This window comes from Phoxinus phoxinus (assembly GCF_949152265.1).
Source record: "Phoxinus phoxinus genome assembly, chromosome: 12".
NCBI classification, from domain to species: Eukaryota; Metazoa; Chordata; class Actinopteri; order Cypriniformes; family Leuciscidae; genus Phoxinus; species Phoxinus phoxinus.
In genome coordinates, this window is record NC_136887.1 from 26325324 (window position 1) to 26338995 (window position 13672).

The 13672-nt window shown below is 38.9% G+C and overlaps 1 protein-coding gene across 2 annotated transcripts in view; it reads left to right on the forward strand.

Annotated features, from left to right (window-relative positions):
- atp8a1 (ATPase phospholipid transporting 8A1) overlaps positions 1-13672 on the forward strand; it is a 117642-nt gene that overhangs the window by 77331 nt on the left and 26639 nt on the right. For both annotated transcript variants that reach the window (XM_079630671.1, XM_079630672.1), the window contains 3 exons: positions 1506-1678; positions 4147-4330; positions 7413-7523. In XM_079630671.1, coding sequence (XP_079486797.1) covers positions 1506-1678; positions 4147-4330; positions 7413-7523 — 468 coding nt within the window. The remainder of the gene's footprint in view (positions 1-1505; positions 1679-4146; positions 4331-7412; positions 7524-13672) is intronic.

A 13672-nucleotide genomic window follows, 5' to 3' on the forward strand; every position in this document is an offset into this window, starting at 1 on the left:
TTCAGCCTTCACTCCTGTCTGCTCTGCATAAACCTGCTTTTATTAGTTATTTTATCTCTCGGATACGGAAGGGCTTGTTTGTGTCATGGTCTTCACTGAAACATGCCAGAAGCCAGAAACATGTTAGAAAGCTGTTGAACAGGAGCTGCAGATAGAGACATGCACAAGTTTGTTTACCCACAATGCTCAGGGATTTAAAGCTGTGAGGACCAGCCTCCCTGAGGAAAGACAAAATTTCTGTTGTAATGATTCACATTCACTCATACACCGTGTCTACACCAGAAGCGAGTGGCGCAACGCAACAGAAGCAAGTAGAACCCATTATAATAAGTGATTCTGTCTACACTAGATGCAACGCAACAAAAACCCGTCAGTAAACTGATGTCCCGTTCTATTTCTGATGTACTTTAAGCACAAAGAACAAATGCATTTGCAAAAGTCGCTTTGTCGCGTCCGGTGTAGACGTGGTGTCAGACCTGCTGATAGGTAATATAGGGGAAACCTATTTTTTTTAGTAGTTGTGTCCAGTTGTGTGATACGGTGTGAGGTGTTCCCTCTACTCCCAGAATTTGGATCATTTTATGAGTGCCCTATCGTTCCAGCACATGAGGCAGCAGATGTGTGATTTTATGGGAAATTTATATGAAGTACAGCAGCATTCCTAATCCAAACAAAGAAGTGTCCTCCCACACGTCCCGATTCCTTACAATAACAGCTTCTTACTAGGTTTTTTTTTTTTTTTTTTTTTTTTTTTGCTGAAAGTTCGCCATTAACTTTGTATAAAACAACAGTCAGGTCAAGTCAAAGATCCAATTTTTCTTTGGCCCAGTCAGTGTTCATTAAGATCTTCCAGGTTTAATCAACACGCAGAAATATTCCTGGCTCCCGATTTGAGCCCATGCAGCTGGGACAGAACATTCCTTTAAAATAACCCCTAAACCCAGACGAATGCGCTCCTCGATTGCTTTAAGAAAACGAGAGCGCGAGAAAAGGGAGGTCTGCAGCTTTGCTAGTGCTCAGGGTAAATTCCCATGCTGTTGTGTTTCCTGGTCATGGCCATTGAAAGGCCTTGTTCTAACAAACGAACCATCACACCCAGCTTTGGCTTTACTCTCTCCGTAATGAAGCGTGCCGTATGTGCGTTCTCACTTTGATGCCCTGTGCATTGACAATAAACAGACGTAAACCCCATGTGCAAAAGTGTCTGGTACTCTGCTTGCAAAATCCCATGTTATTATTGGGATTGATTATCTTGGCGTCGAAAAAGAAAAGGGGGAAATTATCCCAGTGTTCATGTGTGGTTTCTCATCAGACATCTCTGAACAGTTTTATGATTTATTGCATTACAAATCCCTATCATAATGAATTCATTCTTTTGAGTTGCACGGGTTTCAGAGAAATATTTACATTCCGGCTGATTTAGTCAGTTATACAATTGTAATTGTGTCATTTCACATGAAATGTTTATCAATATTATACGTTATTCTGTTCATGTTTGTGTGCAGGGTACCAGGGAGACCCTTAGCCATCACTGCGGCATTCTGGGAGATGCTCTGCACAAGGAAAACGACTTCGCTCTCATCATAGATGGGAAGACGCTGAAGTACGCCCTCACTTTCGGGGCACGCCAGTATTTCCTGGATTTGGCTCTTTCCTGCAAGGCAGTGATATGCTGCAGGTATGTAACTGTACTTGGAGAATTAGTTGAAAATCAGAAGCAATAACTTACTAACAGTAACAAACGCTAACAGAGTATTACAACAAATATTAAAGATCCATTGAGCCAAGGGTTTTCAAAATGGGGGCCAAGTGGGTCCAAAATTATTATATATATATATATATATATATATATATATATATATATATATATATATATATATATATATATATACATATACATATACATATATATATATATATATATATATATATATATATATATATATATATATATATATGTGTATATATATATGTATATGTATATGTATGTGTGTGTATGTAGTTTTATAATTAAGAGTCCAATTATTACAAAATGTCTCTGTAATCAGATGCTGTTTTAAATGTTTCCATTGTTGAACCAAAATGCACAGGAAGTTATACTGTCATGCTCTGCTTACATTTTTACTATTTCACAGGTGGGTGTAAAAATCTTTGTAGGTTAATAACCCCTTTGCCCTCCAGGGAACTGACGGCATCACTGGCCATTTTTCTACACTTACAAAAACATCAAGTGACTGGCAGACAATTACAGGGAATTGCCGCTGCGCTGTTTAAGGAACAAATTACCTTCCCTTTAGGTCACAACCTTCCCAATAAACATAATTATACTAGCTCTCAAAGCAGCAATTTACTAATGAGTGTTATTTTTTATAATAGTGGATTGTGAATATCTGACAGACATTCTGACTACAAAGGTAAACTGTGTGTTAGCAGACTAGAATGAACCATTCCCAAAAAAACGCTACACAGAGAAAGAAACATATGAGGAACCAATTGAGCGTGACAAGGATCTGCCAAAAATCAGTGTCAATTTCCAGAAACAACGCACACCACAGGTGTCACAGCCATTATGCAATGCGTGATGTAATCTATCTGCTCTGCTTTTGCTCACTACACACACACACTCGGACAGCCACACGGTGTCCAGAGGAGAACAGATTTCTGCCTGTAGATGAATAAACGTTAAACTGACTCTAGAGGTCTGCTATATCGGCAGCAATCTCCGGTTCACTGGAGAGTCTTACATCACTCTACGTTCATTGCTTATAGGATGACCTGTGAACGTTAAGCCAGGGTAAAACCCCTGAGGAGCTTTTCTAGCCAAAAGCGAGACCTTAATTTAATTTGCTGACACTGGTGATGCAGTACTGTAATGCGCTGCTAGGATTTGTATATGTTTTTTAAAGGTCATGGATTCTGGGCTCAGGTCGGCCATCTTCTGAATCGCAGATTACCTCGGTTTGGGCATCTTTAAGGTGTGGATTCATCAGTTTCTAAATACTAGTCATTTTTCTCACACTCAGGAAAACCTGGAAATATCCAACTTGTGTTTTCCAGGCTTGGAAAATGAATAAGTCTTGGAACTTTCTATAGTAAATAGACATTTTTCAAGTTTTCTGGTTTCTCTAAAATATTTAAACAGCTGGAAATATGTGCAGAACTTGTGTAAAACTAGCTTGCAGTCTAGAAATGTTCAATTGGTGAGTCACTTGTTCCTTTAATTTAGTCCCCCCTAAAAATGATCAAATTACTATTTTGTGAATCCGTTTGAATCAGAGTGATCTTTAAAAATGATATCACAAATGAATTAATAGGACGCACACTACAATTATTTTAAGTCCATTCAAATTATTGAAAGTATAAGTAAAGACTTTACTTTTACAAAGCGTTTCTATTTCAAATAAATGTTGTTCTTTTAAACTTTCTATTAATCAAGGAATCCTAAACATTCGTAAAATGTATCATGGTTTCCACAAAAAGTCAAGCAGCACAACTGTTTTTAATGCCGATAATAATAAGAAATGTTTCTTGAGCAGATAGTCTGCATATTAGAATGATTTTTGAAGGATCATGTGACACTGAAGACTAGAATAATGATGCAAAAAAATTTGGCTTTGGTATCACTGGAATAAATTACATTTTCAAATATGTATATTAAAAAAGAAAACGATTTTCTTTCTTTTTAAAGACTAAAAAAGGTAGCATTTTTCTTTCGAAAGACAATGCTGGGAAAGTTTCTAAATGGTAACCAAAAGCAAAAATTTTAGGTGCTTATTCACTATTTGAGCAGTGAATTTCAGTGTGAGAGTTTGCAGTCCTCTTAACTCTTTAAACCTCTCTTTTTGAAGACACAAATTCATCATATGCAGTTGAGATGTGACGACAGCTGTTGAGGTCACACAACACACGGCTAAGAAATCAAATGGTTGTCAGCACTAATAATTGGCAACAAGAAAAATTGCTTCAGATCCCTCTGTAAAGTCACCATTGCAAATACGCAATTATGCTGTAAACCCCTAATCTTTTTCCTTGTGAAAAGATATAAAATGTCAATTTCAGCCGTAGAGAAATGTTAAAACATATGTTTTAACATCAGAGCAAAGATTACGCAATTTTTATTTCTTTATTTAATTAAATTTTTTGCAGGGTTTCGCCTCTGCAGAAGTCTGAGGTGGTTGAGATGGTGAAGAAACAGGTGAAAGTGATCACGCTGGCCATTGGCGATGGAGCCAATGATGTGGGCATGATCCAGACCGCCCATGTGGGTGTTGGCATCTCTGGAAATGAAGGACTACAGGCTGCCAACTCATCAGACTACTCTATTGCACAGGTGAGAAACTATCAAATTACACATGGCTGCAGGGAGAAAGAAAAAGAAAAACTTTGAAATTTAAATTGAATTAAATTTAAATATAAATTCTACTAAAACTGAAGCAAGTATCTGTTCCCTATGTAAACTAACACTTCTGTCTCATGTCACTACTATGCGACTCCCAGAAAATGAATCTGGCTCTAGATTATGAATCTAGGTTGAAAGGTTAAAACCTGTGGCTCATAGATTCTGCAGTATGAGATACCAAAACAGGTCGGTCAGGTCAGTTTACATAGCTGGGGTGTTCTCTTACTCAAACCCCTGCTGATGGCGAAACGAGACCTGTCCTCCTTATGTAAACTTAATTAAAAGATGTTTTGTAATTCACAGATTTTGATACAGCATAATCTTTATTGTGCGTTTAGCAAAAGAGGAGCTCAAGTGTCGCGGATCGCTGTCAACATCGCTCTCTATCTCTTTCCCTTGTTTCACATTGTTTTGTGCAGTTCGTGGAAACATCCCTCCTCACACTTGTTTTTCTATACTGCCCCGAGCCTTCCGTTCACTGGCCTCATGCATCGGATTACTCAAGAAAGCATCTTGTCTTTTCTTAAGTGCCCTCGCCATATTGTAGGTAGAGGCGGGTGGAGGTGGTGGGGAATGCGGGTAGGTTCATAGAAAGTCATCTGAACTGCCTTCCAGCTAAATGGCTCGTATGTGATGTGCTGGATCAGACGTCAAACTTTTATGTACACTACTGTCAGCTATTATGCATGCATCATCTTAATCCAGTGTTGTTTTGCACTGTAAGGCTTTTCACAATGTTGCTTTTCATCAATTGTTAAACTAGATGAAGATCTTAAATGTGCATTATTGTCTACTATTTAATATCTACTATTTATATATACATCTATTTATATATAGATGGAAGGCTCGTCTGAGGACGACCTAGAGAGAGAGAGAGAGAGAGATTTATATATACAGGGCATGTATACCGGTGTGTATATATATATATATATGCATATATACAGACACGCACGCTGCCCAGCCAAAAAAAAAGTCGCTGTTTGGATTTAAATAGGCAAATGCTTAAGAATCTATGATTGGATCATTATTGCAGTGATTATTATGTTTCTAGCATGTTATATGTTTGGCAACAGTTCTTTTTAATCCTAATTGATGGTGTAAGTAGCTTGTAAAAAATACACATCATGGCCATATTCCAGGATGACAATGTCAAGATTCATCAAGCTCAAATTGTGAAAGAATGGTTGGGAGGGAGCATGAAGAATCATTTTCACACATGAATTGGCACCTCTGAGTCCAGACATTCATTGAATCTCTTTGTGATGTGCTGGAGTAGACTTTACAGAGTGCTTGACTTTGCATTGTCAATACAAGATCTTGACCAAAAATTAATGCACCTCTTGATAGAAAAATAATTGTTGTGAGGTTATTTCCAGGATGTATGTATATATATGTATGTATGTAATCTCAGAACAGAGCTCTTTTACAGACTACTGGAGTTGCACCATCACTGCTGTATTACAGTAATTTGTGTTGAACCCCGGGTCTATAGTTTTGTTTGGGGTGTGCTTTGAAGATGTGATTTATATTGTTTATGTGATGGATAAATCAGTTTGCAGGAACACTGCAGTTCTTTATTCTGTGCTTCAACCCCACATCAGGCCCTCTAAAGATCAGCAGAATTTAAGACTCCGCTGTAGTCTGTCTGTCATCAACTCGCTCTCCTCACATCCAGAGGTCAAACAACCCCTGTGCCCCTCAAAGGCCCTCCATACCCCTTACATTCCACCCTGCGGTTCCTGCCTTCGTATGAGTGACCCAGCTGTTTGTTTTACAGGAATGATGTTTATAGCATTGTCACATTCAGGGTGCTCTGAGGAAATAAAACATGGCGTCCCTAGATCATCGATTGCGCCTTTGATCATGTTGACACACAGCACATTACTTGTTTACACTGTCATGGAGGGTCCAGTAAGCCACTAATCTTGAGCACCTGTACAAGTTCAGCTGTTTGCGTTTCGCATTTATGTCCACAATAGGTTATAGTGAGTGTGTTTAACATGCACAAGCTTACATCCGTTACACTTTGCTACTGATAACATCTCAGTTGTGTTCTTTTATTGGTTCAATTTCATAAACTGAAAACAATTTGTATAGATTTATCCCCAATATCCTGATTTTGCTTTTTGCTTTGATCTGTATCAGCATTAAGGGGGCTTATTTAGTGAGCAAAGCACATCTCTGTTTAGATTTTGATGATTTTATGAATTTTCAGCGTATTGTTTTGCATGTAAAATCACGCAGTATTCGCTCTCTCCACCTTAGCAGAATTGTGCTGTGATGCAAAAGTGGCGTTTTGGTGCCGACTCTGAGCCTGTTTTTGGCATGTAGCGTGCTAAACTCAGCAGAAATGCTCTGTAAATATATTTATCAACAATCTTTTGTAATATAAGCATTTATGAAGCAACATTATAAACTGGAGTGAACTACTCATTGACTGTTTGAAAAAATACATCTTTCTGGCTTGGTGAAAGTTAAACACAGTGACAGCAACACAAACAGCACTTTATATTCAGTAAATCTGACAGAATCCAGATGATTTAAGCAGTTTGTATCTACAGTTTGGGTGTTGGGTTCCATTCTGATTAGATTACGTACCATTTTAATGTAAATTTTGTTTCTTAGATTTCATGACGAGGAGATTCATAATAATTTTCATTGACCAGCTGGTCAACCTGATAAACTTTTTATAATACAAGGCAGATTTTAAAAAATATATATATATTTGTCTTAGTGTAGTAACCCACAAATCACTTTATTTTCTTTATAAAGCTGCAAAAGCTTGTCTCTCTTCCTCTGCTTTTCAAGTCTTACAAGACATATTGTTGCTGGAATATGGGTGAGAGAGTGTTAGTCTTGTCCCTGAACTCCAGGCTTCCTGTTGCCCAGCATGGATAAGATTGTCTCTCTATTTTCGAATCCAAAAGCGCTTTGTGTTGGCTGGGGAACTGCAGAACTTGTGTAAACGATAGGCCTTAATGAACTTATCTCTGTCCTCCCTTCTCTCTCACAGTTCAAGTACTTGAAGAATCTTCTGCTGGTCCACGGTGCTTGGAATTACAACCGCGTTGCCAAGTGCATCCTGTATTGCTTTTACAAGAACATTGTGCTGTACATTATTGAGGTAAGAAAGTCTGTGCACGCAATATGAAATGAAGTTGATTTTCACCTAAAAATGAAAACGGTCTACTTCATGTTGTTTCAAACTCATGCAACATACAACATGGATGACTAAGCACCATGCCTGTTGTTGCATTAACCATTAATGCCTATTTCAAGGAGATTGAATGACCACTCTTTGATGAAATTAACTGGCATTGCATGCATGTCGGTAGTGGAGAGTCTCCGTCCTGCTGTAGGAATGCGGGGTCTGTCGATGTGAAACCCACAGGCCATCCATCTGTGATGGTATTTGACAGTTTCCAGGCCTGGTGCTGATAGCCGGTTCAGAGACCTGACCTGACAAGTTAAAGGGCTGCTATCAGCACCAGCTTTATCATGAGGGGCGTTTGGCTGTTTTGATCTATAACACACTTGGTTTAGGAGACATTACACCTTGAGGACAAGCTTTAGGTTTCCTCGAGCTGAAAGAAGAGTTAATAGTAGACTCACGGTCTGGAAGCAACATTAGACCATTTAAGTCTCTTTATTTAATGCCAAAGGTCTCTGAAATGCATTAAATGGACCTTTGGTCATGCTAGCAGGCAAAATATAAAGTATGTGACCAGATGTAAACACGTGTTGCATTTTCCTAGGTTGTGTTGGCTTATGAGTTTGAAAATCATAATTACAATATGATTTGGGCTTGAATTAACTTGACCAAATTCATTTTTCTCTCTTCACTTCTGGACAAATACAAGACGCCTTTTAATCTCTAATGCTACCAAGTAAAGAGTAAAGCATTCACATTAGCTGTGCAGTTGATGCTTTATCCATGCATTTTATCATTCTTGCATATAATTTTTCCCTCTGTAGGCAACTCACTAAGATTTGAAACAGACCAACACCAGTATTCATGAGCTACAACCCCAGCAGAAACATGAGCACTTCAAAAATCCATCTTTTCCCCCCTCGGCCCTTTTGCTCTTGTGTGCCACTTGACCCATGGACCCTTTTCCCTTCATCTTGATTTTGTTTTATGTGCTGTGGTAAATCTCCGAAAAAGCCCCTTAGATTTCTCTCTGTTGGCATCCAGTGCTGTGTGTAGATTGTGAGAACAAGAATGAGGAGATGAATCAGGACTTCAGATGACCATTGTTTTCTTCTGCCCTCACTGAATGATACATGCTTTTTCCTGTTTACACGCATCTGTGCTGTTTAGATGTGGGAAGCTGCTGTGGTCTTTGTTCATAAATGTAGTCAAGTCATGATGCTTTTTTCCTTATTATTTTAAAATTCAGTGGATTAAATCCGTGGGAATCTCGGAGCCCTGTAGCTGTAAGCAATTATCGCTCAATGAATATGATATTTTAAACATTTTTGGTACAATTCGTGCAGGGTGGCTTTCATGTACTTTTTCTTTTTGGTTTTGCCGTGGGGTTGGTGTATTTTGTTCCACAATGAAAGTTCCCCTTGAACACAAACATTTTTGACTGTGATCGCATTTCACACTTGCTCATCAATCAAGAAACAAGCATCTCTTTCCTTCTCTTTTTTTCTTCATTTGCATAAGAAGTGGCACAGGAACAACTACGTCCAGTAAATGGCCTTACCCGAACACACCCTCCGAATACTTCTAGCCACTTTTCCTTTTTGTCCTTTTCTCTTTAAGTCCTGCTTTTGAATCTCCAAGAGAACTGAAAAGTACCCAGCGCACCCCAGCTCCTGGAGGTGAATGTATCTCCTCCTCTACCCATCTTTTGTTATGAGCAGAAAATGCACTCCCCCTCTCCATAAGGGGCTTTTCGAATATAATAGGCCAAAGCTTTACTGTTTCCTTGCCTCACACCAAAAACACCTCTGTTTTGTAAGGTCCTGACATTCAAGACACTTGCTTCCCAAGGCTCGGTTAAAGGGATACATTTGTCGGCCTAATAGGTTTACATTTTAGACCGTGAAGACTTTTCTTCATCTAATTTTTCCAGATTTTAACCTTAAGTGAAATAAGGATGTTAGTGGCCATTTTAGCCTTATGTGTGCATCTTCGATTTCTTTGAACCATCCAGTGTTGAAGTCCTAAATGCTATAGTAATTTTATCAAGGGTTGTCTACCTGCTGAATTCAAAACAAACCAATACGTCATTTCAAGGCATCATAGCTGCATTTCTGGCACAAAATCGATTTCAAAATGTAACCAGAAATTTCTTAAAGGGGTCCTATTAAGCCCTTTTATGAAGTCTTGATTTTGTTTTTGGGGTGTACTAGAATGTTTTCATGCTTGATTGTTAAAAAAACACATTATTATTATTTACAAAAAGTGAGAGCTTACAAAAGCAACAGGCAACAGATAACTGTTCTCCATAAAATGTGCAGCTCACGGATAAACATTGGAGTTAGAATGTTTAGGAACAATGTTTAAAATAAACGAACCACAGTTTATCCGCCTTAGGAAGGTCAACAAATGAGTTTTGGAAACGTTAGGGGGGAAACAGCGTCTCTATGATATAGCGACAGCACTGTCTTCTGTAATGCAGCTCAACCAGCCCTCATCCCCTTTTTTGCGTATTCCTTGGGCCGAGATATTTAAATGAGTACCATTGTGACTTCATAAGATCTGTACAAAAATCGGCTCTACTCGATACGAGCCGTTCGTTGTAGTTCTTGAAAGGGGGATTCTGTTAAATAAGATATCTCCCTTTGAGCTTTGTAACCTTGCAGATCTTTTTTTTTATGCTCAAACAGCAACATTACAGACTAACTAAAGTTGAGTAAGTGTAAAAGCATAATAGGACCCCTTTAAGCACCAAATCAGCCTATTCAGAATGATTAATAAAGGATCATGTGACACTGAAGACTGTATTTATCTCAAAATAGTACTGTTTTTTACTGTAGCTTTTTTTTTTTTTTTTTTTTTAACCATTAAAAATCTTAGACCACAAACTTTTGAACAGTAGTGTATCTGGGTGGTGTGCAGAGTTGCTGCTTATGAATAGTGTTCAGACCGTTCAAATCAGTTTCTTGGGAGCCGTCTATGTAGGCAGTAGACTCCACTCAACTCACTAGGTTTTGGAACGGACCTCTAGAAGGGTTTGTTGTATTCCATATTCCAAGTTTTTTTTTTCCAGATGTAACCACACCATGGCACATGATCTACCTTACATTGTCAGACAAATACTGTAAGTTTGGGTTAACTTAAACATTTGTCATGCTGGTTTGTGGTCTTGCATTCTTTCAACATGAGCAAAAATTAACAGGGGTGGTGGAAAATATTTCAGAAACTTAGTTGGATTAGCTGCTTTGAGACATGCAAAAAGCCTCTCTTACAACCAAATTGCTGTGCTTGCTGTCATTATCCTGCTGGGCTCTTGAGAGCTTGATTGACAGCTCTTCAGCAGGCACCAGCAGGGCTGACGGACAAGTAGCATTTCTGAGGTAATTACAAGAGCCTCATTCAGGCAGAGCAGTGGGCTTAGAGAAAGACTGCAGGCCTGAGAGGAGGCAGTCTCACTGGTGCCATCAATATAAAACACCCAACTGGTTCTTTCGATTCTTCTGTCACTCACACTTGCAATTCAATTGGCCTTCTTTGTCTCACCCGCATTTTCTTAGGTTTTCTGGAGATTTTGGGGGTTTAATACTACTGTTCAAAAGTTTGTGGCTAGTATTTTCAGCAGCTATTCCACATTCCAGTTTTACATGATCCTTTAGAAATAATACTAATATGTTGATTTGGTGTTCTTATTAGTGTTGAAAACAGTTCTGCTTAATAATTTTGTGGAAAATATGATACTTTAAAAAAAAAAATGTATAGAAAGTTCAAAAGAACAGCTTTTATTTGAAATAATGTTTTGTGAGAGCTTTTTATAGGTAGTGGTACATGAAAAATTCCACAAAATATATAGACCTTATGTAGCCCTGCCCCTTTTCAGTCTTGCGCTCCTTGTGTTCTGTCTTCCGGTTTGTATTTCCACAGCATGAAGGTAAGATCTTGCGGATTTATGAATGAACAGCTTAAAAATCTTCCCCATCTACTGACATTTGTTATGACATCCGCTTCAAACATTACAATGCCCATGATAACTTTCGTTAGCTCTACAAGTAAATCCACTTCACCAGCTAATTACTCAACAGCGATGCCATAGAAATATACAGAGCTACCGCAAAAACGGAAGTTCAAACACAAAAATTCTAAAGATTAGTGTTGTTTCTCTGGAGCCATTATTCACATTCAGTGAATTTGACATTGCTACTTCATTCTGCTTTTAACAGACCCCAGAGGTTAAAAGACAGAAATCATGAATTTATTGATTTATTTTATTGTAATTACAGCTATCTAATATAAAGTAAGTCTTTTTCAAATTTGTATTTATCTATTTGCTTTAGAACAATGGCAACACAAAATCCGGTAACATTTTATTTGCTAGCACTTTATTTTACAGTCCTGTTTCGTATGAACATACTATGTACTTAATGTGGTAATGACACCAACTGGGTTATAACTAGATACTAATCCTGAACCTACCCCTAAACCTTAATTTAACCGATGTAGTTACCTTACACTACGCAGTATCTTTGTGGGAGAGTACACTTTTTAAGAACATTGAAAGTGCAACCTTTTATTTTAAGATGACGTAGTTACACATTACTACATATACTTACTATAGTAATAACAGTAAATTATGCATAACTGTCTACAAGGAACTAACCATAAACGTAACTCTATACCAAGCACTATATACTCTACTAAGTAGTTAATTAATATTACTCAGTATTTGAGTAAGTATAATGTAACTGTCATCTTGTTTTTTATAATATCCCTTTTCATATTTTTCTAGCACAGTATAAATTTTTTTTTTCTGCTTGAAAATATATAGCTGCCTTTTATATTTTATGAAGCTTTGTTTTGATTAATTGGGGAGTTTATGGTTTCTAGCCTGATGGGATACCAGCTAGTTGGGGACCTCTGTGAGATACCAGGCTATCTTGAATAAGCATCCCACTGAAAAAATTAGCTAACGCCAGTTTAAAGTGGTCAAGCTGGGATTTTTATAATGCTTGTTTATTACTGGTCTAAGGTCTGCCAGATTCGCACCAGCTGGACCAGCTGCCATGTTCGAGAGCGCAGCTAAGCTAGTTTTAGCTGGATTTTCAAGAAGAGACATGGTAAACGAGCAAAGAGGTGCTGTCTTTCTCTTATTCTCTTTTCCTTCGGGTCCTTCCCGCCCAACCTTCTACAGAGGACGGGGGTGGAATCACTGATTTCAAAATTCCCTGAAAAATACGGCAAGAGCCCCTCTGGACGAGTCTCATGGGGACACACGATCTCGCTCTCTCTCACACACACACACACATCTCGCTTTTTCAGATTGTGCAGCGGAGGGTAGAGGGCAGTCACACCTCCACGCCAAACCACTCTGAATGAGCCAGAGGAGGAGAAGAAAGAGAGAGCCCTCCACACTATGTCCTCGCTCCCTAATGAGCAAATCAATGAATCTGCCTCATTGAAGGAAGCTGGAGAGAGGGGCACTCACAGGACCCAGAGGACCAGGCCAAAACGCTCTCTCATATGCATGTACTGCTGCTCATGAATAGCGGCTTTATTTTGACTTAGCACAACAATATCCTGCAGCCCGTAGCCCCTCAATGAAGCAGACTCTCATTAATTCAGCTCTCTGACCCACCTGTTTGACTACCAGCATGCTGTTGGCCACAACTATGTGGTGTTTCGTGTGGCCTTTGATCAAATTGTGTATGTGAGGGATTTCGCAAGTCCAGAATTTGCTTGAGGACGAAAACAACATAATGTGTGATGTGACATAGGTAATTTATTCATGTTGCTGTGTGCGAAAGGTTTTCAGAAGCAGCAAATCTCTTTTAAAAACAATATCACGGTAGAATGCACCTGATGGAAAGGAAAATTGGGAGTTGGAACGGGTGGGCGTGGGCTTGGGGTGGGGGGGGGGGGTCGCATCGGGGGAGTGCGGCCAATCCTCCTCTCTCTCTTTCTCTGCGATGTGTCCTGAGGGGAGGGGTGACAGACATTTGTGTTGGGAACATTTTCATGCATTGGCTCGCTCTGTTAAATGAGGGGCTGGTGTATGTGCTGTGTGTGTGTGAGGGCCGGCGGGGGCTGCAGTCGGAGGGAGGGGGTTCTGTCAAAACCCCAAAAAATTT